At 45.0% G+C, this 25,954-nt stretch overlaps 1 protein-coding gene across 3 annotated transcripts in view; it reads right to left on the bottom strand.

Moving 5' to 3' along the window:
• The window catches only part of STOX2 (storkhead box 2), a 196,822-nt gene that overhangs the window by 102,595 nt on the left and 68,273 nt on the right, over window positions 1-25,954 (bottom strand). Inside the window, exon 1 of one of the 3 annotated variants that reach the window (XM_070781705.1) lies at window positions 11,316-25,954. This exon is cut by the window's right edge and continues 16,765 nt beyond it. The exons of 1 other annotated variant lie outside the window; for it this stretch is intronic. Coding sequence is in view for 1 of the 2 variants with exons in the window: in XM_019953492.2 (XP_019809051.2) it covers window positions 4,564-4,729 (166 nt within the window). In the remaining variant the exon portion in view is untranslated. Of the gene's footprint in view, window positions 1-4,563; window positions 6,628-11,315 lie in introns of those variants that run through there. One more of the 3 variants, XM_019953492.2, reaches the window with a different exon arrangement.

Here is a 25,954-nt window from a genome sequence, read left to right as displayed (position 1 = left end):
TGCAGTCACTTAATGGAACATCTGGGGATGACAGGAAATAAGACTCCGTTGTCAAAAGAGCACTCTTCCCACACACCCCAGGTACGGAAGCACATGACTCCAATAAGAAAGGGCAAAGGTTATTTCTAACAATTTCTGTGTAAGTGCTCAGAAATCCCGCCTTGCTCAATACAGAGCCTCCACGGAGCCCAATCCTGTGATGGAAACGTGGACCAGGAGGGCCCATTACAGACGGGAGAGGTCATGTTACCCACCAGGGACACAGCTGGTTTGGGGCAGGCCCAGATTAGAACCTTGGGTGCCCATCCTCCACTCCCAGAAAACTCTCATGTCTCTCAAAATAACAGAACATAAGGAACTGGGACACACCATCCACTGTGCCCCAGAATTAGTTTCTAAAAAATGAAAACTAATAAACTCATCAAGGTAGTGTCCTGGCCATTCCTCCCCGCTGATTCACGTTAGTTAGATCAGCAGACCAAACTGACTTATATTTTCTTAAGATGTCAGTTTGGGGCTTCTTCTTCAAATCCTTTAAAACTCTCTGACTTACTTTTCTTTCAAATGACAAGTATCCATCGAAAAGTACCATGACTTTGGGATGTCGAGTTCATAAAGGATATCTTTCATGCATGTGTGCCATAGAACCTTTATAGTGGAAAAAAAATTGCTTTCCAATCTTTATCGATGAAATGTCCCCAAACTTGATGGCATGCCATGTGCAATATAAAGAAGCAGCTACCCCCTCTCCCCCCACCCCTGCCCCCCGGCCCTGGCCCCAGAGCAGGGGGAGAGGAGAGGGAAGAAAGTTAAAAGTCAGCCACATCATTTGCATAAAGAGGTCACAGTTCACAAGGTCCTAACAGAGAAAGTTCTAACTCCTTCATTAACAAAGGTACGGTGCCTTGAAAATCATTTCATGAAGGTAGGTAAGCACATTCCCATATACGAAGCCCTAAGGATTATATGCCGGAGAAGGCAATGGCAACCCACTCCAGTACTCTTGCCTGGAAAATCCCATGGATGGAGGGGCCCGGTGGGCTGAAGTCCATGGGGTCGCTAGGAGTTGGACACGACTGAGTGACTTCACTTTATTTTTTCACTTTTATGCTTTGGAGAAGGAAATGGCAACCCACTCCAGTGTTCTTGCCTGGAGAATCCCAGGGACGGGGGAGCCTGGTGGGCTGCCATCTCTGGGGTCGCACAGAGTCAGACACGACTGAAACCACTTAGCAGTAGCAGCAAGGATTATATAGCTACTTCCCTCTTTGTGGGGAGTTTTACTTTTCTAAGTAATATCATAATTTCTAGTTTCAGAAACTGTGGAAAAATAACCCCACATTTATTTGACCTAATCCTTTTTCTTATTCAGATCATGGATGCATATTATTCATCTTGATTTGAACAAAAGGCAAGATTTTTCCCCTTCTGCCCAGAAACCACCTTTGGGAAATTAACATTCAAGATGAACAATGAACACATCTCATGGCCTGTGAACTTGCTGGTTGCCAGGAGGCCTGTGAATTCTTAGGATTATTTTTGATTTGGTAGCATGAGTTGGGGGCTGAAATAGTCACAAAAGGCAGTCTTTAAAATTTAAAGTTTCAGAATTCTCTATCTAACCATCTGTTTGCAGGATCTCTTTAAATTTTAGATGTGTCTATTCTAACCTCTCGAGCTTAAGTGTAGTTTATCCCGAAGGTACACGAAAAAGCTAAGGCTAAATGTCAAGCCTATTGCTATAAATCACATTTCAAACTGGTAATTATGCATTAGTGAAGAAAAGACTGTTTGAAAAGGTGCTGTCTCATTAGAAACCTATTATGGAATGCCTGTAATTTTGCCTTAAATAAACACATTTAAACTTGAAATACCTACTGTGTGACAGTAGGCCAGACCAAAAGAAGAACTATTAAAACTTCTAAGGCTCTTTCCTTTCCTAAAGTTAAAAAAAAAAAAGTGATTTTCACAATATTTTTAAGGAATTTTTTCAGATGGGGATTTCTAAAAATACCTCAACTGAAATTAAGTCATTTAGTGCTTCTCTGAAGAAGCTTATCTTGTCCTTTGAACTCAACAACAAAATCTCTTTTTACTGAGAAGAAGCACGATAAACACTAGTGGCTATTACGCCAAATGACTGGACAAACAGAAGAAATATGAAAAGCCTCATTTGTTTCTAAGTTGCTTCATTTTCTATTTCATTTTTAAATGACAAAGGCCTCTGTTTGCACCCAGAGTCACTAACTTGATACAAATGGATTTTCTTACATTTGTTAAGGGGAAGAGAACGTCTCCCACATGATCTCCAAGTGTCTCAATATACCACCTATTACTATCAACACTTATATTTGGAAAGGAAATTGATAAGCTACTTCCAATCTCCCCCAGAAAGATGTGTATATAAGATTGCACCTACTCTCCCAGTGTTTATTGGAGGAGTTTGTTTAATAATTATTAGATCCTTCCATGAGCCCCAACCCCTTTTATTATATGTATTGGACAATAATTAAAACAAAGAAAAAATAACCACTTTCATCCTTGGACAAAACTATATTATATCCAACCCTGCAGCCCCATGAGAATCTAGCAAGGCTCTCTGCTTGAGGCAGGGGAGATTCCATGAAATGCTGAATGAATCACACAGCTTTTCTTCCCCCACCTTTGGGTTTTCTTTTCTCAACAGTAAGCTAATGTGAAATCTACATAGACCTCCACCAGCCTGAAAGAGCTGATCCTTCAGTATCCCCTGACCAGCTTACCATGTGCACAGCAAGAAATGAAACAAGAGAATCAAAGAAAATGAAAAGCTTCTTCCTCAAGCCCTCAAAAATACCTTGCAAAACTGGCAATAGCAGAGAAGTTCTTTAGCAAAGAAGGAAACAGTGATCATAATGATGCTATGCCAAGAGAGATGAGAATGGGCTCCATGGGTATGCGCCTGAAAGCATTACAGAGTCTTGCATGTCTGTGGAAGAAATGATGGCCACCTGCCCCCCTCCAGCCTCACACTTCGTATCAGTACTGATTCCTGAAGAGAGGTAAAAAGAAAAGAGGGGGAACCATTCAGAGTGGAATGAAGACATTCAAACCTCAAACATATGAAACCTGAGATTATCTGAACACCCAGAGCAGACATGGGTTTATGGACAGATGTGTTTTGAGGTTACATTTGGATTTAGCTGTATTTCAAAATTTACTGCCACCAGCCTGAAGAATAAAGCAACCACAGCAGTGATTGACTTCAATTACTGAAGCATAAACTGTAGTTGTCACTTCCTTTACAAATTTGGCTTTTCATGACCGGGAAAATCAAGGGAGCCTTATTGCCAAAACAGTACATCCTTATGTCACCAGATTTTGCAATTTAAAAAAGATGGTTATTTTATTTAGGTTTTCTACTCATGGAAGTGTGGTCACAAGACACTTTTAAAGCATGAAATACTGGGCCTAGGTTTAAAAAAAAAAAACAACTTGCTATTTTTAGGAGAAAGATAGTAGAGCTACACTTTAAGTACCAACTGTAAGCTTAAAGCAATCTTCCCAGGATTTAAAATGGTCTGGTACAGGATGTGTTTTCAAATATAATCTCAGTTCTTCCATGACATTTTGTTTCAAAGAAAATGAATTCATTCCGAATGAAAACCAAATCAACCAAAATTGGTGTCTTACACATCGCTACATACAAGTAGTCAACAAGTCAACAGTAAGAAGAAAACAAGGAGAAAAGAGTCTTACAGTCCTCCTCCTTCAGCATTTCAGGTATTTTATCCCTGGGTTCCCAAGACACACAAGCAAAGCCATTCCGCTGCATTTCCAAAGGAAACTAACTGGCGCCTTCAGAAAGGCTTCTATGCGCTTTAAGACGCAACCCTTTCTGAAGCCTTCATCCTCATTTACCGTCTTGTCTGTCTTTCCTGTCTGGCATGCAAACACATGACACAGCCTCCATTCTTCCCATACAACCTAATTCAAAGCAACATATGTTAAATGCACGCAGAATCATGTGAGCATTCAATCCGCATACACACCATTACCCCACCGAATGCATTCAATGAGCCGCGACACAGCTCCCTGCGTGCAAGCAAGCCGACCAGCCTGACTGCAACCTCTCCCCTGACTCAAACCATCCAAAACTGTGCATGGAACCTGTTCCCTTGTAAGCAAGAAGGGCTGTTTAAATACCCGGTAGGATATAATAACTGGCCACCGAGCGGGAGCGAGCCAGCCCGGTACTGAGGGCAACCGCGGACGCCGGCTCTTCCACGAGCCCAGGGAGGCTGGGCGCCCAGGCTGGCGGTCATCTATCCGTGCAGCCAAAACGCCTGGCGCGTCCCCCTCCCAGATTTTACCTAACTAACAGCTCTCCAACCCCATATTGAGAGGGCCTGCTGTGGATCTTGCGGAGGTACAAAATGGTGGATGGGAGCTAATTTTTTTTTTTTTTTTTGCCCCTGCGTTCCCTATAACTTATCGCATCCATCACCGCGCGTCCCTTCCCGGGGAAGGACCCGAGCACACCCCGCGGCCCCGGCCCGCGGGGGCAGAAACGCGGTTACCAACCTGATGTCATGTAGCCCCGCGAAGCCTGGGGCGCGAAGGCCGCGGGGAAGCGCTTGTGCAGGCGGTAGTCCTTCTCGCTGCGGGACCTCATGCGGTCCGAGGCCCGGTCCGAGAAATCCGAGCTAGGCCAGGCGCGCCGTAAGGTTGTGCTCCGGGTCTTCTTCATGGTGGAGAGGGCGTCCCGCCGCCCCCGATCCTCCGGGCCTCAGCGCCAGGGCGCAGTGCGCGGCTTCATCCGTCTACGGCGGGCACGACCCGGGCGGACTCTGCGCTCATTTTCCCAGCCCCTCCTCGTCGGCGTCTACACCGCCAGCGGCGGGTCCGGCCCTCCCCACGCCCCCACACACCCCCACGGCGAAGGCTCCGATTTTACACACGTCCCACAATGCATTACACTTCATTTGCAATCCGCCCGGCTTATAGCTTCCAGATTCCTGGGGGGGGAAAGGCACGTTAGGAGGCTCCCCGGCCAGGAGGAGGCGGGGAGCGGGGCGGGCGGGGTGGGGGCGCCGAGACTTGCAGCGTGGAAGCAATGGGAGCGCAGACAATGGCCCGATTCAGCGCTGGAGTGCTTAGCCAACTGTGAGCCCCCGGCACAAAAGCCCCAAACAAATGAGGAAGCCGGGGCCTCCGGGGTTGACCCGGGATCGGGCGCCCGGGAAGCCGGAGGGGGCGGCGGCAGACCCTCTCGGCACCGGGCAGCTCAGAGCCAGGCGTGGGGATGACAGCGTCCAAGTCGTGTCCCCCTGGGCCTACCGGCCGCGCGGCCCGCAGTCCCGGGCACGGGCTGGCTCTGCCTCCCCTGCAGTCCTCGGGAGGCAGTCTTCATTCCAGAGGCTCGGGTGAGGGGGTTGGGGGCGCGTGTGCCCACGATCTGGGGCAGGCTCTGCAGTCAGCAGCTGCGCCAGGCCGGCTCCTGCCGAATTCACGAAGAGCCCGAGTCGTCCTCGCAACTGCAGCGCCTCGTCGGTCTTCCTCCTTCCTTCCGAGGCTCCGGGTGGTGTGCGTGCGTGTGTGCGTGTGTGTGTGTGTGCGCGCGCGCGCCGACACGCATGTGCCCCCCCTTACACATGCATGCTCCTACTTACTGGCCGCGGCGGCGACGGGAGCCATGGCTGCCAAGGATGCGGCATCTGCCGGTCGACACCCCGCACGGCGGCACCGCGGCTCGGCGATCGCGAGCGCGCAGAAAGGCTATTGATGGACAGGGAGCCGGGAAGGTGCCCGGCCTCCTGCTAATCGCAGAGCTGCATTAAGTTAGAGCACCGATCCTGTCTGGCTTCTCAATTTCCATGCAAAACACCCGGCGGCGGCGTTGGGAACTCGGCTGGTGCCCCAGCCCGGAGTCCGCGCCTGGATATTTACATTTTTTTGAGGGTTAGCGCCTCCCCCTCGCAGAAAGGAAGAGAAACCGGTCAGTGGGAACGGGGCGATCCGCGGTGCCCTGCCTGGCCCCCACCTGCACCAACCCCGAAGGCAGCTAGAGCCGGGGGAAGGGGGCGCCAACCCGGAGCTCCTCAGACCGCCGCCAGCGCCCGGGCACCTGGTTCCACGCTGCCGGGAGAGCGCGGCGGAGGCGGCTCCGACTCGTCCCCTCTCTCCCTCGAGCCCCCGGGGTCAGTCACTCCCAGCCCGACAGCCTGCATTCAGGTCCACAGCCCCTCTGCACGGCTCAGCTCTGCACAGCTGTTTCTGGTCCAACCAACCAATCGCTCAAGGACAACAGTGCGCGCGGCGCGGGACGGGAGGAGGGGGCTATGCGCCGCCCCAGCCGGGGCGCAGGGCCAGGGGCGCGGGGGTCATGCCGAGTCGCAGGCGCGCGGGCACATTGCGGCGAACCCCGACCGCGCGGCCCTGCGGCCGTTTCCCCAGCAACCCTGACCTTCTTCGGGTTTCCAAAAAACGCCGAGGTGTTGTAAACAACAAAAATAAAGCCGATTTTTCTTACGCCTTTGCGCCTTTTTCCGTGAGTGACGATGCAACGTTCAAAATAGTATTTTATGCTGTTTTTTCATCTTCGCAGGTGCCAAGGTACAGAGACGGGGATATGAGGTTGATACCGCAAAAAAAAAAAAAAAAAAAAAAAAGCCCCTCCCCCGCAAAGAAAAAAAAAAGCCACCAAGTCCTAAATGGTTAAGATTCAGGAGTCTTGGCACAATTCAGTGCTTTTCCAAGGCATTAATTTTGGGGTGGGGTGGGGGAAGGGGGCAAGGTTCTTGGAGAACGACACAGTAGAGGGCGGAGCTTAAGCCACAAACATGATAGAATCTAGAACTTCCATTCAACATCTCCGGGCTGCCCTCTGTAACCTGGGGCTAGGGTTACTCATAAGCCTCTCTCGGGAAACTAGGGTAAACAAATAAAAATCACTAAGCAGCCTATAGAACGTGTATTTACACTAACCAAGATTTAGTACCAACCCTACACCAATTAGCTAATGTTCAGTGACATTTTTTAAAAGTTAGAAAAGGACAGTTCCCCAAAAGGCATGCTAAAATGTCTTCTTTACTGTAAGAAGACGGCTAAGAACAGAAAGCCTCCAGCTTTAGAAGCTATAGAAGACTAAATGTGTAAAGAACCATAAAGGTAATAAAAATAATTGTATTAATGGGTGCATGAGATACTGACATTTAGATATCTCAACCCAATTCAACAAACAATTACTCTACCTCCCATGAGCCAAAAGTGGTTCTATGAATGATTATAATAGTTGTAACTGAAGGCTAGTGGTGATTGTTGTGACAGCTGTGAGCTTCCCAAGTGGCTCAGTGATAAAGAATCCTGCCAGTGCAGGAGATGCAGGAGACCTGGGTTAGATCCCTGGGTTGGGAGGGTCCCCTAGGGGAGGAAATGGCAACCCACTCCAGTATTCTTGCCTGGGAAATCCCAAGGACAGAGGAGCCTGCTGGGCCACAGTCCACAGGGTCACAATTGTGTGACTGAGCACACACACACACATTGCAACTGTGATACTTATTCATTCAATAAATTATTGTTGACTAGTATATGCTGTGATGGGTGCTAGGCCAACAGAACACCACACATGGCCCCATGTAACTTACGGTCTAAGAAGTAAGCAAATAAATACACCGATTGTGTTGAGGTCTACAAAGAAGAATCACCTCTATGAAAAAATGATGGTTAACCTGAGACCTACAGGATATGGAGTCATCCAAGCAAAGAGTGGGGAGAATGATGTTTCAGAAAGTGGGAACAGTGCATGCAAAGGCCCTGAGGTAGGAAAGCATCTCGGTTTCCGTGGGAAGACATGAAAGGAGGCCAGTGTGGCTGGAATTGGAGCGTAAGGGGAAGGCACATGATGAGATCATGGATGAAGCCAAGAGCCCGATCATGCAAGGGCTTGCAGGGCCTGTTAAGGGTTTCGAATTCTATTGTAGTAAGTGAGCCAATGAAGGGTTTTAAGCAAAGAAGCAATGATAGTTTTAAATTTTCTATATAAAAAGGGCTTAGAAGAGGGAATTTGTTTAGGGAAGGGGTCATCCAGGGCTCTTCTGGAGGGTTTGATTTGAATTTGAATCATATGACTTAAAACTGAAAAACTGATTCATTGTTGGTATAAAGGAATGAGGGTGGGTTGATAGTTATTTTGGGAGGAGAGTTACAGCTCCACTTTGCAGAGCAGTGATATCACCCAGTGTCCATACTCAAAAAAGAGAACGTTCTCGGAGCCAAAGCCAAATAGCCAGACACAGAAGAACCAGGCAGTAAATAGGGTGGCTTAGCTGAATCAAATCAGTAAAGCAGGAGATTGGGGCTGTTAAGAAATTATCCATCCAAAGTAAGTGGCAACATCAAAAAAAGTTATGAAGGTAAGACTTGAATCTAGCAAACAACATCTTGTGAAACCAATGCCACGGAGAAGTGGAGTCGCATCACTAGAGCCACTGTTAAAATCAGACTCGGTGTGTGCGTCCGTCCTGTGGAAAGATTCCCTCTGGTCATACACAACTTCTAGGTCTCCAGTCCTAGTTTCAAATCTCTCAACCTACTTGAGACAATCAAGTATCTGGGTCATGACCTGTTCATTAAGTAAGCTCAACTGTGTAATCCCAGTGGTTCCTAGTAGGACAGTTTAGAATTAAATAGAGAAAACGATATAACAAATCACTTTCACAGTATTTGTAATTTTTTAATCAGGCTTAAGAATCATTTGTACCTTTGGTATTTACATATCGGATAGATTAGTGACACTAATTAGACAAACATTTGCTTTGTGATTCTAATTCAAATGTATACAGTTGGCCCTGGAACAACTGGGTTAATTCAAGTATAATTTATAGCTGCCATCCCATCCATAGTTCTCAGATTTAATCAACCATGGACAGACCATATAGTATTTACTATTGAAAAATACCCACTTATAACTGAACCTGGGTGGTTCAAACCTGTGTTGTTCAAGGGCCAACTCTGATTTTAGACTTGTAGGTTTAAGTTGAAAGTCAGAATTTTTACTTTGATATGCTCCTCATTTAAAACTTTGGTTTATTAGATTTACAAGAGGTGAATGAATTTAATAGTTACAAGTATGTAAACTCCATGAAGGCAAGGGATACTTTTATTTTGCTCATTGCAGTTCATTGTTCTTCTTTGTTCATGGCTGTGCCCAGTGGCTCAGAGTAACTGGCTCAGATATGATGACTAAGGAAGCTTGATTAAGTACTCTGAAAGATTTGGTTTGAAGTCTTTCATAACTGTGTTTTAATTATTGAGTAAAGGGATTTTAGTCTTTAGTTTGAGTTGATCCAGTGCTTTTCAAAGGCCCACTGAGAGTTACAGTTTTTATTTGATCATCTTTAAAATACCAAATGTACAAACAAATAATGCTGATTATAAAAACTGAAGGAAATTTTGGTTTTCCAAGTTATAACTCTATAAGGGAAAATTTGGTATTTTGAATCTGTATATCTAGTACACTGAACATTCATTGAAGATCTAAATATCTATAAGTGATCTTTGCTGTACACAAAAAGTCCCCCTTTGGTATGGTAAGAGAGCTGAGTCTGCAGAAAGGAAACGGGTGCTTACATATTTATGTATGCTGTGACATGTGCATCGAACTTTGTGATTAAAATATTTGTTAAATAAAAATCAGAATTCTGGGGACTTCCCTGGTGGCCCAGTGGCTAAGTCTCTGTTTCTCAGATCAGGACACTAGATTCCCACACACCACACCTAAGAGTTCACAGGCCCCAGTCAGGACACAGCACAGCCAAACAAATAAATAAATATTTTTAAAAAATCAGAATTCTGAGTCTGATAGTCATTCATCTTTCTGCTGCTTCTTGAAATACAATTTGAAAAAGATATTAACAATTTAACCTGAAAAGTGTGCTTAGTCAAAAGATACATACATATACACAGCTTAAAATCGGACGTTTGTATGGCTCAACTTATGAACCTAAACGGAATATGGAAAACAGTGTGTCCCAGGAGACTGAGGCTCTTTCAGAAGTTTCTGAGCTGGAAGACTGGGAAAATTTCTTATGCAATGCATTCAGTGTGCTCCGTCGCTCAAGTTGTGTCCAGCTCTTTGCAACCCCATGGATGGTAGCCCACCAGGCTCCACTGTCCATGGGACTTTGCAGGCAAGAATATTGGAGTGGGTTGCCATTTCCTTCTCCAGGGGATCTTCCTGACCCAAGGATTGAACCTGAGTCTCCTGCATTGGCAAGTGGATTCTTTACCAATGTGCCACTTGGGAAGCCCACGTGATATATGTCTATATTCATGTATGCACACTCATATGACCTGGGATATTTTGGCATCCAAAAACAGCTAATAAGGTGGACTATCATGTATTTACTATATATATTTTGTCCTCCTTCACCCAGACCCCAAACTGCTAGCTTTAACGTTATCAGAAAGCTTGAGCATTTATTGTCTGTCTGAGAAGATGCTCAATCCCTGTGTGGACCTCCTGTATGGTTGCCAGCACAGATATTACACTGCTGGCATTTAGGTTCACAGCTCGCAACAGATAATTTCCTCTGGGGAACACTTGTCCTGAGATATGTTACCAAATATGACTTGAAAAGACGTTTCCATTGTAAGTTCAGTGGTTGTTGTTGCTCAGTAGCCAAGTCGTATCTGATTCTTTGCGACCCCTTGGCCAAAACCTGCCAGATTCCTCTGTCCACAGGATTTTCCAGACAAGAATACTGGAGTGGGTTGCCATCTCTCACTCCAGGGTATCTTCCTGGACCAGGGATCAAACCCGCGTCTCTTGGGTCTCCTGCAGTGGCAGGTGGATTCTTTACCACTGAGCCTCCAGGGAAGCCTCTTTTCTTCTATACGGAGAAGTAAACAAGGCTAAAAAGAAGCCTAAGTTCAGAAGATATGTTCAAGTTACAACATATGCTGGACTTCTCAGAGCCTTTCATGTACAAACACCCCTTGTAAATCTACCAAAAAAAAAAAAAAAAAAAGCCAAATTTCTCATCAAGCTCTATCCATAGGACCACTTCACATTTTGGCCAACAGATCTAGACTGGTGGTGGCAGGTGATAAATCCATGGGGTAAAACACATCTAGGAGAGGTCATAAGAATGATGAGACTGCACATATATTTCAGTCTTTTCATTCTTATCAAAATCTAAGCTGAATTTCTCTTAGTCTCTCCACCTAGGTCCATCGTCACCTATAACCCACTTCCAACAGGGCTATATTGAATCATGGTGCCCAGTGAATTCTACTCCCAAAGAAAGCAGTTGTTTGGGGATGCAAGAACTCACCAAGGAGAAGTAACTCAAGAGGGGCTGGAGTCTTTCGGACAACGGGGGCTGGAGCAGGTTGGCAGGATCCCAGCAACCATCTCTAGGCCAGACTAATGACAGTCAGAGTAACAGAGGGCGGTGAGGTATGGTGATGCCAAGGAGACATGTCTTTGTTGGGGGCCTGGGGAAAGTCAGTCTTTGAGTTCTATTTGTTTCCATTGTGATGGTAATAATCTCTCTCTTAGAGTGAAGATCTGAGGTAAACCTATAAATGTACCCATTCACTGCTGGCAAGGAGAAGGCATCAAGAAAAAAACAGCCAATTTTGACAAGGCTATGGTTTTTCCAGTAGTCATGTATGGATGTGAGAGTTGGACTATAAAGAAAGCTGAGTGCCAAAGAATTGATGCTTTTGAACTGTGGTGTTGGAGAAGACTCTTGAGAGTCCCTTGGACTGCAACAAGATCCAACCAGTCCATCCTAAAGGAAATCAGTCCTGAATGTTCATTGGAAGGACTAATGTTGAAGCTGAAACTCCAATACTTTGGCCACCAATACTTTGATGTAAAGAGCTGACTCATTTGAACAGACCGTGATGCTGGGAAAGATTGAAGGCAGGAGGAGAAGGGGACGACAGAGGATGAGATAGTTGGATGGCATCACTGATTCAATGGGCATGAGTTTGAGTAAACTCTGGGAGCTGGTGATGGACAGGGAAGCCTGGCTGTGCTGCAGTCCATGGGGTCACAAAGAGTCAGACATGACTGAGTGACTGAACTGAACTGATCCCTTTCTGGATTTTTTTGTTCAATCTATTAATCCTGCTCTGCATCAGATAACCAAACAAGCTGAATTCCAGGGGTAGACAGAGCTGCTACCAGCAAATAACAGAAACCGTGGGTGCTATTGAATTGGATAGCTGTCAGAAAAGAAAGAAGATACCCAGGCACAGCAGGTAAAGAATTCTCCTGCCAATGCAGGAGATGAAGGTTCCATCCTTGGGTCAGGAAGATCCCCTGGAGGAGGGCATGGCAATCCACTCCAGTATTCTTGCCTGGAGAATTCCATGGACAGAGGAGCCTGGCGGGCTACAGTCCATGGGGCCGCAAAGGAGTCAGATACAACTGAAGTATGTCATGGCATGGCACAATGTTCCTATCAGAAGCCCAACAAATGCCTATGAATTTGTAAAGTGGATTCCGGGTTATAAAGAAATATTACACATACTTTGTTTTCCCTCAGACTCACTATGTATGTGTGTGTTAGTTGCTCAGTCATGTCTGACTCTTTGAGCCCCCAGTGGATTATGTCTGCATAGGATCTTATTGACTTTCATAAGGTTTGAGGTCAGTGAGGCGAGATCTGTTATCATAATTAAAGATGAAAAAAACAAAGACTTAATGGCAGTATGATTTGCCCCCAAGTCATACAGAGGTTGAAAAACCCAAATTCCTCGCTTGAGATTCCCAATCCAGGATTTTTCCTGACCCCATAATGATGAGTGTGGGCAGTTACTCGATTTGGGATTATCTGTTAATTGCTCTTGGTTAGTCCAAATGAAGTTCACAGAATTCTTTATATTGTCAGAACAGCCCTCCAATTTCTAAGTTATTAGTACGTTTTATGAATATACGTCAGAGAAGGCAATGGCACCCCACTCCAGTACTCTTGCCTGGAGAATCCCATGGACGGAGGAGCTTGGTGGGCTGCCATCTATGGGGTCGCACAGAGTCAGACACGACTGAAGTGACTTAGCAGCAGCAGCAGCATGAATATATATGCCTGTAGAAGAGAAGACACATTTCTTCGGACAACTCAAATGACTCCCTTGATTGGTTTATACAGACTGTGCATGAGATTTATTTAATGCTTCTTTGCCTTTATTAATTTTTACTGGAGTACACTTGCTTTACAATGACGTGTTAGTTTCTACAGTACAGCAAAGTGAATCAGCTAAAAGTATACATATATACCCTCTTTTTTTGGATTTCCTTCCCTTTTAGGTCACCAAAGAGCATTGTTCCTACACTCCACCATAGCAGCATGAGATTTAGACTTAAATCCACATGTCTCCTTCAGACTAATCGATCTTGAATGTTTTCTTTCAATTCTGTTTGCAGGTCACCACAGACCAGCTTCCCAAGCCAAATGAAAAACCACACTATAACACAGATGGATTTTAAAGGATGAATCTTTTTTCCAACAAATGAAATATAACTGGCTTGGATGAGAGGCTAAGTATGTCCTAAGTATGCAACAATTATGAGAACATCTAATTTGCTTTTACATGTCATGACAGACTATTACAATCACCACCACAACCTCAGCAACTAAAGGGGAAAAGTTTGAGAAAGTGATTTTATGGACAAATGACCAAAGCTCTTAAATTTAAGAGCTTTCAGCAGTACCCATGAAATCAGAACAAAAGCTTCCTCCAGCTGTGTACAGCTGCAGGCTTCCGGGAGGTGGCTCACAGCTCTAGGAAGGGAGAATGGAGAGGAGAGGCCTTGAATCATCCTGGAGGAACACAGTCTTCTCTGCTCCCCACTTAGAATTTTGCTAACGCAAGGACTCCAAAATCACTGTGGACAATAACTACAGACACGAAATTAAAAGACGCTTGCTCCTTGGAAGAAAAGTTATGTCAAACTTGACATTAAAAAGCAGAGACATTACGTTGCCAACAAAGGTCCATCTAGTCAAAGCTATGGTTTTTCCTGTAGTCACGTACAGATGCGTGAGTTGGACCATAAAGAAGGCAGAGTGCCGAAGAACTGATGTTTCAAACTGTGGTGTTGGAGAAGACTCTTGAGAGTCCCTTGGACTGCAAGGAGATCCAACCAGTCAATCCTAAAGGATATCAACCCTGAATATTCACTGGAAGGACAGAGGCTGAAGCTGAAGCTCCAATACTTTGGTTACCTCATATGAAGAGCTAACTCACTGGAAAAGACCCTGATGCTGGGAAAGACTTAAGGCAGGAGGAGAAGGGGACGACAGAAGATGAGATGGTTGGATGGTATCACTGACTCAATGGACATTAGTTTGAGCAAACTCCAGGAGATAGTGAAGGACAGGGAAGCCTGGGGTGTTGCAGTCCATGGGGTCACTCAGACGTGACTGAATGACTGAACAACAACAACAACAAGGATTTCCCTGCAAGGATTTTGCTAAAGTGGAACAGTTTAGGAGCTAAAAGTGAATGGTCTGGAGCACATCTGTCAGTGTCTGAATCCCAGCACCTCCACTTCCCAGCTGAGCAACCTCAGACATGCCCTGTCAACAGCTCTGCCTCTGGAACATGGGGGAAAACCTAAGTGCCAATTTAATGGGGTTGTTCTGAGGATTACATGATATAGGTGTCTGGCAATCAGCTAGCGCTCAGTAAATGTTAATTTAATTCATTCTAATTAACACCCTCTACCAGGTCCAGGGCTGAACACACCCACATCTTCTGACTGCCACGTCAGGGGCCGCATCCCTGAAAAGTTCAGGAAGTTCTTTACTGTGCCACGTTAAATCATTTAGGTCTTCTCTTTCTCTCTTAGTGACTTCTTTCATTCTTTCAGTGATTACCCTGATATTTCAACAAGCATTCTTGAACTTGAAAAAAAAAATCTAAGGATCACTACCTCTGTGCTCTCCCAAACAACAAGAAGACCTGAGAACGATGCCACCCACGCTCTACAAACATCACCGGCCCCAGGTGACTGTCGACCAATGATTAGTTCCCGCCTTTCCTTCCTTCCTTCTTCCCTTCTTTCTTCCTCCTCCTCCTGCTTCTTTCCCCTCCCTCCCCATCTCTCTTTCTTTTACGGTTCTAAATAATCAAACCCCGTTGCAACTTACTCTGTTTACCAGTCTCTCTGCTCAGTATGAAGAGGCCAGTTCCCCTGAGGATGAGTTGCTAGTGGTACTGAAAGGTGAATGGAGCTGGGTTTGTGTTTTATGAGACTGAAGAGCCAAAACATGCTATGAAATATTTCACCTGGAAATTTATAGTGATTTTTTTTTTTAATCAGGAGACTTTTCAGAATATATGGTCTGCTACACTGCTGGAAGGAGAAGGCAATGGCGACCCACTCCAGTACTCTTGCCTGGAAAATCCCATGGACAGAGGAACCTGGTAGGCTGCAATCCATGGGGTCGCTGAGGGTCGGACATGACTGAGCGACTTCCCTTTCACTTTTCACTTTCATGCATTGGAGAAGGAAATGGCAACCCACTCCAGTGTTCTTGCCTGGAGAATCCCAGGGACGGCGGAGTCTATGGGGTCACACAGAGTCGGACACGACTGAAGTGACTTAGCAGTAGCACACTGCTGGAAATGGAATCAAGCAGGTCACTTTTTCTTTTGTCTCTAAACAGGGAGCATGTCTTAATAATTATAAAATCTGAGGTTTTCAACTGGAGGGGTGGAGGAGGAGGATGAATCTAAAATTTGGGGGCAGGGCGTCTTTTTTCTGCCAGATGGGAGTGGGGATTTCACTTCTGGTACAGGAGAGCTGAAAGGAAGGAACTGGCACATCGCTATCAAAACTAGGAAGGCTTAAAGGAAGAGGCAGAAAAGGGGAGAGAAATTGACAGAGATTATTCCCGGGATATGGATCTTGTGCAAAGGACCTGAAGTCACGAATGAATGGAAAGGAAGTGTGGGTAGAGAGAAGCAGAAGTGAGCCAGTGACCCTGGACTCAGGCTGAGCCCAGAAGGTGCCCCTGCAGACCCCGTGTCAGTCCCCAGCCGAGGCCCCCCAGTGCCAAGGTCCTCTGATTCTAAGTTGCTTCAATACTGGAAAAAAGAAAGCCCACTTTCCACAAAGGCGCAGGCAGGCCCGTCCAACTTGGCTAACTAATGTTTTCATTTTTATTGTTCGCTCGTTTGTAAGAATTAGTTTGTATCTGTTTGCTATGGCTGCCATAACAAAAAGCCACACACTGAGCAGCTTCAGCCACAGAAACTCTCTCACAGTTCTGGAGAAGTGCACGATCAGAGAGTGGGCAGGGTGGGCTCCTTCTCGGGGCTGGGAGGCCAGCTGCTGGCGGTGCGCTGGCCATCCTGGCCTTCCTCGGCTGCTGCTGCATCACCCGTCTTCACTTGGCGTTCCGCCATGTGTGTATCTCTGTGTTCAGATGTCACTGTTTTACAAGGACACCAATGACATCAGATTAGGGGCCACCTACCCAAGGATGACCTCATCTCAACTATTTGCATCAGCAACAACTCTACCTCCAAATAAGGTCATACTGGGGACTTTCTTGGCAGTCCAGTGGCTAAGACCCTGAGCTCCTAATGCAGGGGGCCCATGTTCGATCCCTGGTTGGGGAACTGGATCCAGCATGCCACAACTAAGACCCTCTATAGCCAAATAAATAACAAAAACACACAGTCGTATTCTGAGGTCTCAGGGCTTAGAATGTCAACACAGGAATGGGGTGCTGCATGCTAAATCACTTCAGACATGTCCGACTCTTTGGACCCAGTGGATCGTAGCCAGCCAGGCTCCTCTGTCCATGGGATTCTCCAGGCAAAAATAGTGGAGTGAGTTGCCATACCCTCCTCCAAGGGATATTCCTGACCCAGGGATCGAACCCACGTCTTTTATGTCTCCTGCATTGGCAGGTGGCTTCTATACCACTAGCGCCACCTGGGAAGCCCAAGGAACTGGGCAAGGGAACCCAATTCGACCTGTAAGAATGTTATTGATGACTATCCTTGAACTTCTGCAAACTCCTAAACCAAAGTTGAATTCATTAAGAAAATAAATAAACCAAGCGAGATGGCCCAAGAACTTCCTTGGCAGCTTATGAAAGCAAACCTTCCCTTTAGAGTAAACCTGTGCAGATCACTCAGGCCGGAAAGAAGCCAACTTGTTTTTCCAAGCTTGAGAAGATGGGAGCATTTGTCCCCTCCCCTCGTCCGAAGCCTAGTGAGCCCACGGAACAAGGGGTCAAGCAGCCACCTCAAGGCCATCTGCTTGATGGCAGGGTTCGAGCACTTTCCAAAAGAAGGAAGTGGGAGAACAGGGTGGGGAAAAGCAGCCCTTGAGATGTTTAACTCTCATTAACAGGAGCAAGAATCTGTCTCTTTCTGGTGCAGACTGTCTGACCCTCTAGCTCCTTCCTTGCCAAGCCCCAGGGCCCATAAATAAGCAAGTCAGAATAAGACCTAACCACGGGGTTGGCACCGAGCAGGCAGGAGCGTGCATCCAGATCCCAATTAGGCTGCGCTGCCTCTGCCAGACTTCACGGGGGCCTCTGGGTCCAGGCTCCTTCAAGGCCAGGAGGAAGCCAACAGCACAGAGCCTCCATGGACCTGGGACCTGGGTGGTACAATCAGAGGGCTGGGGGTGCAGAGACTAGAGGCCGCCTGCCTGGGTGAATGCCCTGGGCCACTAACAATCCCCACCGTGTGACCACCTGAGTCTCGATTTTCTCAACTGGAAAATGAGGATGCTAGAAGAACTCTTAGGGCTGCTGTAAGATTCAAATCAACAAATCCACACGAACTGCTTAGAGGATGCCTGCTACGGAGACGTCACTGCAAATGTTCAGTTCAGTTCAGTTGCTCAGTTGTGTCTGACTCTTTGCGACTCCATGATTCACAGCACACCAGGCCTCCCTCCCTGTCCATCACCAACTCCTGGAGTTCACTCAGACTCATGTCCATTGAGTCGGTGATGCCATCCAGCCATCTCATCCTCTGTCGTCCCCTTCTCCTCCTGCCCCCAATTCCTCCCAGCATTAGGGTCTTTTCCAATGAGTTAACTCTTCACATGAGGTGGCCAAAGTATTGGAGTTTCAGCTTCAGCATCCGTCCTTCCAAAGAACACCCAGGACTGATCTCCTTTAGGATGGACTGGTTGGACCTCCTTGCAGTCCAAGGAACTCTCAATTCAGAGTCTTCTCCAACACCACAGTTCAAAAGCATCAATTCTTCAGTGCTCAGCCTTCTTCACAGTCCAACTCTCACATCCATACATGACCACTGGGAAAACCATAGCCTTGACTAGATGGACATTTGTTGGCAAAGTAATGTCTCTGCTTTTGAATATGCTATCTAGGTTGGTCATAACTTTCCTTCCAAGGAGTAAGTGTCTTTTAATTTCATGGCTGCAATCACCATCTGCAGTGATTTTGGGCCCCCCAAAAATAAAGTCTGACCACTGTTTCCCCATCTACAAATGTTAGCTACTATTATTACTGCTTGGGGGGCATAGGCTAAGGGGGCGGAACTTGTTTGAAGCCTTGAATCCCCATTCTTTGAAAAATGAAGGTGTCTCACGTGGATGGACCTAGAGTCTGTCACACAGAGTGAAGTAAGAAAGAGAACAAATACCGTATAATAGCGCATATACTTGGAATACAGAAAAGTGGTATAACGATCTTATTTGCAAAGCAGAAACAGACACAGACGTAGAGAACAAATATACGGACACCAAGGGGATAAAGGAAGGCTGGGATGAATTGGGAAATTGACATATACACACCACTACGTATAAAGCATAACTAATATGAACCTATTGTACAGCACAGGGAACTCCACTCAATGCTCTGTGGTGACCTAAATGGGAAGGAAATCCAAAAGAGAGGGGATTTATGTAAATGTATGGCTGATTCACTTTGTTGGTTCAGCAGAAACTAACAGAACATTGTAAAACAGCTATACTCCAAAAAAAAAAAAATTAATTTAAAAATTAAGTTGTCTCAGAAATACAAGAAAAATGGAGCTCTCCAACACCCTATCTTTTTTCCGTGGTGAAGGAGAATACACTTGGGTCTAAGATACTTGCCTCCATCTGCAGGTATTAGAAAGCTCCTGGATCTAACACTTATTAGATGCGTTACCTTGATCAAAGTCCAAAAATCTCTACGAGGCCATCATTTCCTCCAAGGAAAATGGAGGAAAGGGCTTTCTCCTACTGTTGTGTGAAGAATAAATATGAAAACGTACGTAGCACGCTCAGCAGGGTAACTGCACCACAAGCACTGCAGCCAAACGAATAAATAAATACTTTTTTAAAGTGTATTTTTAAAGGAATATGTCCTACAAATCCCATGAGTTACACACAAAAAGGTTGAAAGAGCAGGACCCTGGGAGTGAGGGAGACACAGAGATGCTGCTCACCCACCGGGCCGGCACATCTTCATCTTTTTACATCCTGTTCTGATTCCAGAAGCTGCGGCGTCTCCTCTTCCTTCCTCGGCACCACTAACACAGCGGAGATGAGGCAGCCGGCCCCACAAGGTCCCACAGATGCGGGAGAATCACCGCATCTCAAGGCCAGGGTGAAAGACGCAAGCAGGAGGTAATCATCGCAGAAGGCAGGGCTTCGGAGAGCCCAGTGGGCCTCCCGAGTCACAAAAACAGCCGCTCCAACTGTAGGATTTTTCAGCGATATAATCCCCACCCCTCTCTCTCTTCTCCTGAAACACTTGTGCTTCTTAGACCAGCCAAAACCAAAGGCAGAGAGACAAGGTAAAACAAGCACGCGACAACAGACACTAGGAAAGATGCGGAGCAAGGACTTTGTCCACGTTTGGAAAGGTGGTAGGGGGATGGGAACGGGAGGGAAAACCTTAAGCAAATCCCCAGGTGTGCCTGCGGGCCCCATAAGCACACGACATAGGTGTATTACGTCCCCGAAGTGAGTCTGGCCTAGACCGAATCTCCAGCTCGCTTCAGATCACATTTCTCTCCGCTGTTAGTTTCAGGTGTGTGACAGCAGGGCAGCACCAAGCACGCGGCTGTGCTTTTACGGCTAGTTTCTTTCTTTTCTCCCATCTGGTTGATTCTCTAGGGTGTTCACTTTCATGACTGCTGCCTTCAGGAAAATCTTGCTGCCTGCTTCTCACCACCCAGGACCCAATTTTCCTACTCTTTCTCTAAGGAATAAAAAGTCTCCTGTAAACAGGTCTGGTGTTCTCATGTCTGCCAAAACGCCTAGCTTTCTTATTACCAAAGACAAGCAATGAGATTTCTTTGTTTTGGACTTCATATCCTGCAACTTATATTCCACACCTATCTGAAGGTGTTGGGATGGGACAGTCATTCAAAAGATGCACTTGACTCCCGTCACTGAAGACATTTAAAAGGAGGAAATGAGGGCTTCCCTGGTAGCTCAGTGGTGAAGAATTTGCCTCCCGATGCAGGAGAAATGGGATCGATCCCTGCTCTGGGAAGATTCCACATGCCGCCAAGCAACTAAGCTCAGCAGCTCCACAGCTACTGAGCCTGCGATCTAGAGCTTTTGTTGTTGTTCAGTCATCAGTCATGTCCAACTCTTTGCGATCCCATGGACGGCAGCACCCCAGCCCTCCCTGTCCATCACCAACTCCTGGAGCTTATTCAAAATCATGTCCATTGAGTTGGTGATGCCATCTAACCATCTCATCCTCTGTCATGCCCTTCTCCTCCTACCTCCAATCTTTCCCAGTATCAGATTCTTTTCCAATGAATCAGCTCTTCACATCAGGTGGCCAAGGTATTGGAGCTTCAGCATCAATCCTTCCAATGAACATTCAGGGTTGATATCTTTTAGGATGGACTGATTTGATCTCCATGCTGTCCAAGGGACTCTCAAGAGTCTTCTCCAGCACCACAGTTTGAAAGCATGAATTCTTCAGCACTCAGCCTTCTTTATGGTCCAACTCCCACATTCGTACATGACTACTGGAAAAACCATAGCGTTGACTCTATGGACCTTTGTTGGCAAAGTGATGTCTCTGCTTTCTAATACGCTGTCTGCTCTAGAGCCTGGAAGCTGCAGCTACGGAAGCCCACACGCCCTAGAGCTCTGCTCCATGACAAGAGAAGCCACCACAATGAGATGCCCGTGCACCAAAACCAGAGAGAAGTCAGCGCCCATCTCAACTAGAGAAAAGCCCACAGCAAGTGACCCAGCACAGCCAAAATAAAAAACTAAATACAATTATTTTTTTAAAAAAGGAATAATTGAAGAAATGAGAAATGCATTATCAACCATTTCCTCCAAAGAATCAATTAATCTTCCCTAATTTGTAATGAACAAAACCTGTCCCCAGCCAGAAAATATTTTATATCCCATGCTAGGAAACTAGAGCTCAAGGAGCTGAAGGTATTCACGTCTGCTGACGCAAAGGAAAAATCTGTTCTGAACCTGCCACCAAAAATAGCCACGACTCTCTCCCTTTCTGTGGTGACGAGTCTCTTTCATACCCTGATGCTTGACTTGAAGGGATTCAAAGAGAACAGCTGCAATGTCTTTGGAAAATATCACATGAAAATTTACAGTTTGGGTAGAAAGGAGAATTAAAACACCGCAAAACCAAGTGAATATCTAGTAAATTCCTTGCTGACTATAAATTCGTGACATGTTTTTATCAGTGATGTTTACAGTCATGTATAGCCACTCTCTTTTCATTGACCTAAAACACCAACTATTCTTTTTAATTCATTTTATTCAAGTATGGGTGATTTACAACGTGTGTTAATTTCTACCGTATAGTAAAGTGAGTCAGTTATACATGTATATATACACACATTTTCATATTCTTTTCCATATGGTTTATCACAAGATATTGGAATATCATTCCCTGTGCTATGCAGCAGGACCTTGTTGTTTATCCATTCCATGGATAACAGTTTGCATCTGCTAACCCCAAACTCCCAATTCTTCCCTCTCTCATTTCAAATACCCACCATTCTTAACTGAGTTTGTTTCTCCTAGGAAAAATATGTTTGAAAATAAAATGATCATACATTATTTATAACAGATTTTTAAAACAGACTATAGGATATTTGATAACACTTGGAATTACTGCTAATTTATTTCAGTTAATAATTGTACTGTGGTTATCTTTTTACATGTCAATCTTTTGGAGATGCGTACTGATCTATTTACGGATGAAATAATACAATGTCTGAGTTTACTTCAGAATAATATGGGGTGGGAGAGAAGGTAGGGATACAGATGAAACAAGATGAATCATGAATTAGAAATGGTCGAACCTGGCTATTGGGTTTGTGTTTCTAGTCTCTCTACTTTTCTGCACATTAGAAATTGTGCAAAATAAAAGGGAAAAAAGTAACTGCTATATAAAGTGGTCTTTTTAAAAAATCTCCAATAATAACATGCATTTTTCAGAAAATGTTCCTCCTGAGTTTAGAGAGAGGTAAAAATATCACTACATTCTATTCTGATACAAATGACCAAACCACTGGTGCAAGAATTAGGTAACTGGTGTTCTAGCCTGGGTTTGGTGACTCAGGGGGTAAAGAATCCTCCTGTAATGCAGGAGACCTGGGTTCGATCCCTGGGTTGGAAAGATCCCTTGGAGAAGGGAACAGCTACTCACTCCAGTATTCTGGCCTTGAGAATTCCATGGACCTTATAGTCCATGGGGTCACAAAGAGTTGAACACAACTGAGCGACTTTCACTTGCCACTTACTGGCTTTGTGACCTTAAAACAAGTCTTTTGACTTCTGTGGGCTCTGCTGTTTCATTTCTAAAGCAAATGGGTTCAACCAGAAGTTTCCCAAGGTCTCCTCCAGCTATAAGATACTATGAAATATGAAGCCCACTTAAAAATAAGCAGCAAAATATGTCAGACAAGCAGTTTAAAGGGCAACTCAGGCATAGTAAATCCTAACAGCTGCTAAAACTCCATGGCACATTTGTCCAACTACAAGAACTAAGCAGTCAACCTAAACGTTGGGAGAAAGATATTTTTCTGACATTGGCCACAGTCTTGGCTTTCTTCCTCTTTATGTAGCCAGAATTGGGATGGAATGAAGTGACAGAATTTAACTGAATTAAGTTTTGCTGAACTCTAGAAATGGTCCAGGATTAACTGATCCACTGGGAAACAGGAAAGAGTTCTATGTCTGGGAAATACCCTGTTTTCTCTTTTATGATTGCTAAAAAAAAAAAAAAAAAAAAGGCAGGAACCCAGCACTCAGGAACCCATAAAGATGGATGTGAATGGAGAGTAAAGAGTCAAAGAACAGAAAGCTCCATACACAGAAAAACCACGCCAGGTCTGACATGGATTGAGGGAATGGAGTTTCATCTCAGAGATTCGGTTTTCCAAATTCCATTTGGAAGTCCTTGTAAAGAGAGAACAGACTGGAATCTGTTTCAGAACAAACAATTCCACTGTAATTTTTCAGAACAGTGAGTCGGGTATTTATGTACATTAGATCTGAAGTTCTAATATCAGCCACTTACTCATACTTCTCAAATAGTGTAGTTGGTCATAAAGCATATTACAGAACGGTACTTTAGCTGGGGCTCTTGTGACATGTAATTAATTCAGTTCTAGGTCAGTTTAAGGGCAAACCAGGCGAAACCGGTTATTTTAAAGTTGTTGATTCAAAGTAACTTCCACTTCCCAAATGGAGATGCCTAAAGATATTTCACCTATTAGGATTTTTTGGTCATTATTTGCCCGTGTCACAAAGCTACAGGCCAGTGAGACGATGAAATTAGATGGAAAATTTAAATTGTGGATGAAACAGGTTTGAGTGGGTATGAGAATAAAATAATTAAACATAGAACAATTACTCTTTCTGTGCCCTTATGACTAAACAGCATTTTACATAGAGATTACATTGTTTTTATCAGGTTTTTAAGGCCCCCAGGTAGTAACTCATGTTGAATTCTGGTTTTTAACGATCAACACTTTGATTTAGTCATTTGAACGAACCGTTTAAGATCTTAAAATGTGCCACGGTGACGTCCTTTCAATTCACTGACCAAGCCTTTTCTTGTTCTCCATGATTTTGTTTAAGACTTCCTCTCCCTCTTGGTGCCTGAGGTTGTACTTCTTTCCTGGACAATCTCTGAGTTTATAGGTAACCTCAGCAGCAGTTGGAGCTCAGGTAAGATAATTCACTTCAATCTCATTGAAGGCAGAAAGGATCTTAAAGAGGTAGGGACCACCCTACAGTGTTATTTACAAAGTTTTCACCCTCATCCTTTCCCCCATATGCAACCAATTAGACAAACCTAACTGCTATCTATCCAGTGGTCTAAATTTTAAATACCCAGCCGTTGTATTCCTTTGTGAATATTCCCTCCTGAGAGTCTGTACACAGATGGAAAAAAAAAATCACTAAATCCTATTCAGAAATATATTACCAAATAGTCAAAACTACTATCCTACAATGTTCTTTATCTGTCAGGGATAAGATGCTAAAATTTCACACTTTGGTTGTCCAAACTTTAAAATGAGAGGAAAATAGTAAAATAATGTCCAGTCTTTCTTCTGTCTCTTTCACAATTTTTTATAGGTCTTTTCTTCTGTATGTCTCATCTTCATAGGCATAAATGCCTATGAATTAATCTTAATCTGAACACTTCAGTCTCGTCTTTCCCATCTTCGTGGCATCCAAACATACTTTTCCTGGTATAGTTCATGTAGATGACAAAAATTACCTTTGTCTCTGATCAGGCCATGAAGTTATCTTTTTAAAAATTCTGACAGTATCTTTCAATTCCTCTGCAAAATTAGCACGATGTTTTATCCTCCACAGCATGTCTCTTGGCTTGTTTGGATGGTTGGCTGGCTGGCTGGTTTATGCCTGGGTACTTCAGGTTAGAATCGAGTAGTCTGATAATGGGCAAAGAAGACATTTAAAGCCGTCTGCTCCTACACGTGCACTATATGGTCAGGGAACTGAGCTACAGAACAAGTTTCCCAAGCCTGCGTAGCAAGTTGGCTGCCCAACATGGACAAAGCCCTGGGTATCTGACTTCTGAATTCAGTGTTGTCTGTACCGTAACACACTATCACCTTTCCCTATCTCTCATCTCCATCCTTCCAAGTATACCTTATCTTTCTGTTTATCATCTGTTTATCTCACTCCCTAAGCCTCTGATGAAGCCAGCCACACACCTAAAACAGTTCCTGCTAACCCCTCCCTCAGCAGCAGCAAACCAACTATGCCACTTGTAACTCCTACAGCTGTGCCTCATTAGTTTGGGATTAATGGGTACACACTACTCTCTGTCCCAGGTGGCTCTAGTGGTAAAGAACCCACCTGCCAATGCAGGCGACGCAAGAGACACAGCTTCCATCCCTGGATCAGGAAGATCCCCTGGAGGAGGAAATGGCAACCCACTCCAGTATTCTTGCCTGGAGAATCCCATGGACAGAGGAGCCTGATGGGGTATAGTCTATAGGGTCTCAATAGGACTGAGCAACTGAACATGCATGTGGGTAAGTGGTCAGCGGAGGCGAGGCTGAGGCTGTCTGAAGTCACTGCAGCTAATTTATACCAACTCCCCCAAACACACATATGCCCTTCAAACACTAATGACACATACAAGGTAATTTGGGAGAGACTCATGGCTCTTTATCTTTTGTAGAAACAGGCTGTGAGCACCTGAAATTGTCTGTTGTAGGTGCCAAGTCCTTTCATTACAGCAGCTATTTTTTCAATGACAGATACCATTGTGCAGATTTCATCACAGCTTATAGCTCCAAAAAAAAACACAAAACCTATCAATGAGTGAAGAAGAATTCCAGTGAGTGGGGCTTTGGGGCTTTCATTGTAATTCTTTGGGGAAAAGAAAAACAAAGCAAAACAAAACAAAAAAAATTTTGGTTTACCCCTTACGGGCTATGCTTTGTGTTCCTAATCTCAATACAAAGGTTAGGATTAAAAGCGTTGGCA

The sequence above is a fragment of the Bos indicus genome, chromosome 27 (assembly GCF_029378745.1).
Source record: "Bos indicus isolate NIAB-ARS_2022 breed Sahiwal x Tharparkar chromosome 27, NIAB-ARS_B.indTharparkar_mat_pri_1.0, whole genome shotgun sequence".
Taxonomy (NCBI): Eukaryota; Metazoa; Chordata; class Mammalia; order Artiodactyla; family Bovidae; genus Bos; species Bos indicus.
Note: the sequence above shows the minus strand (reverse complement) of the source record. Positions and strands in the feature narration are given on the sequence as shown.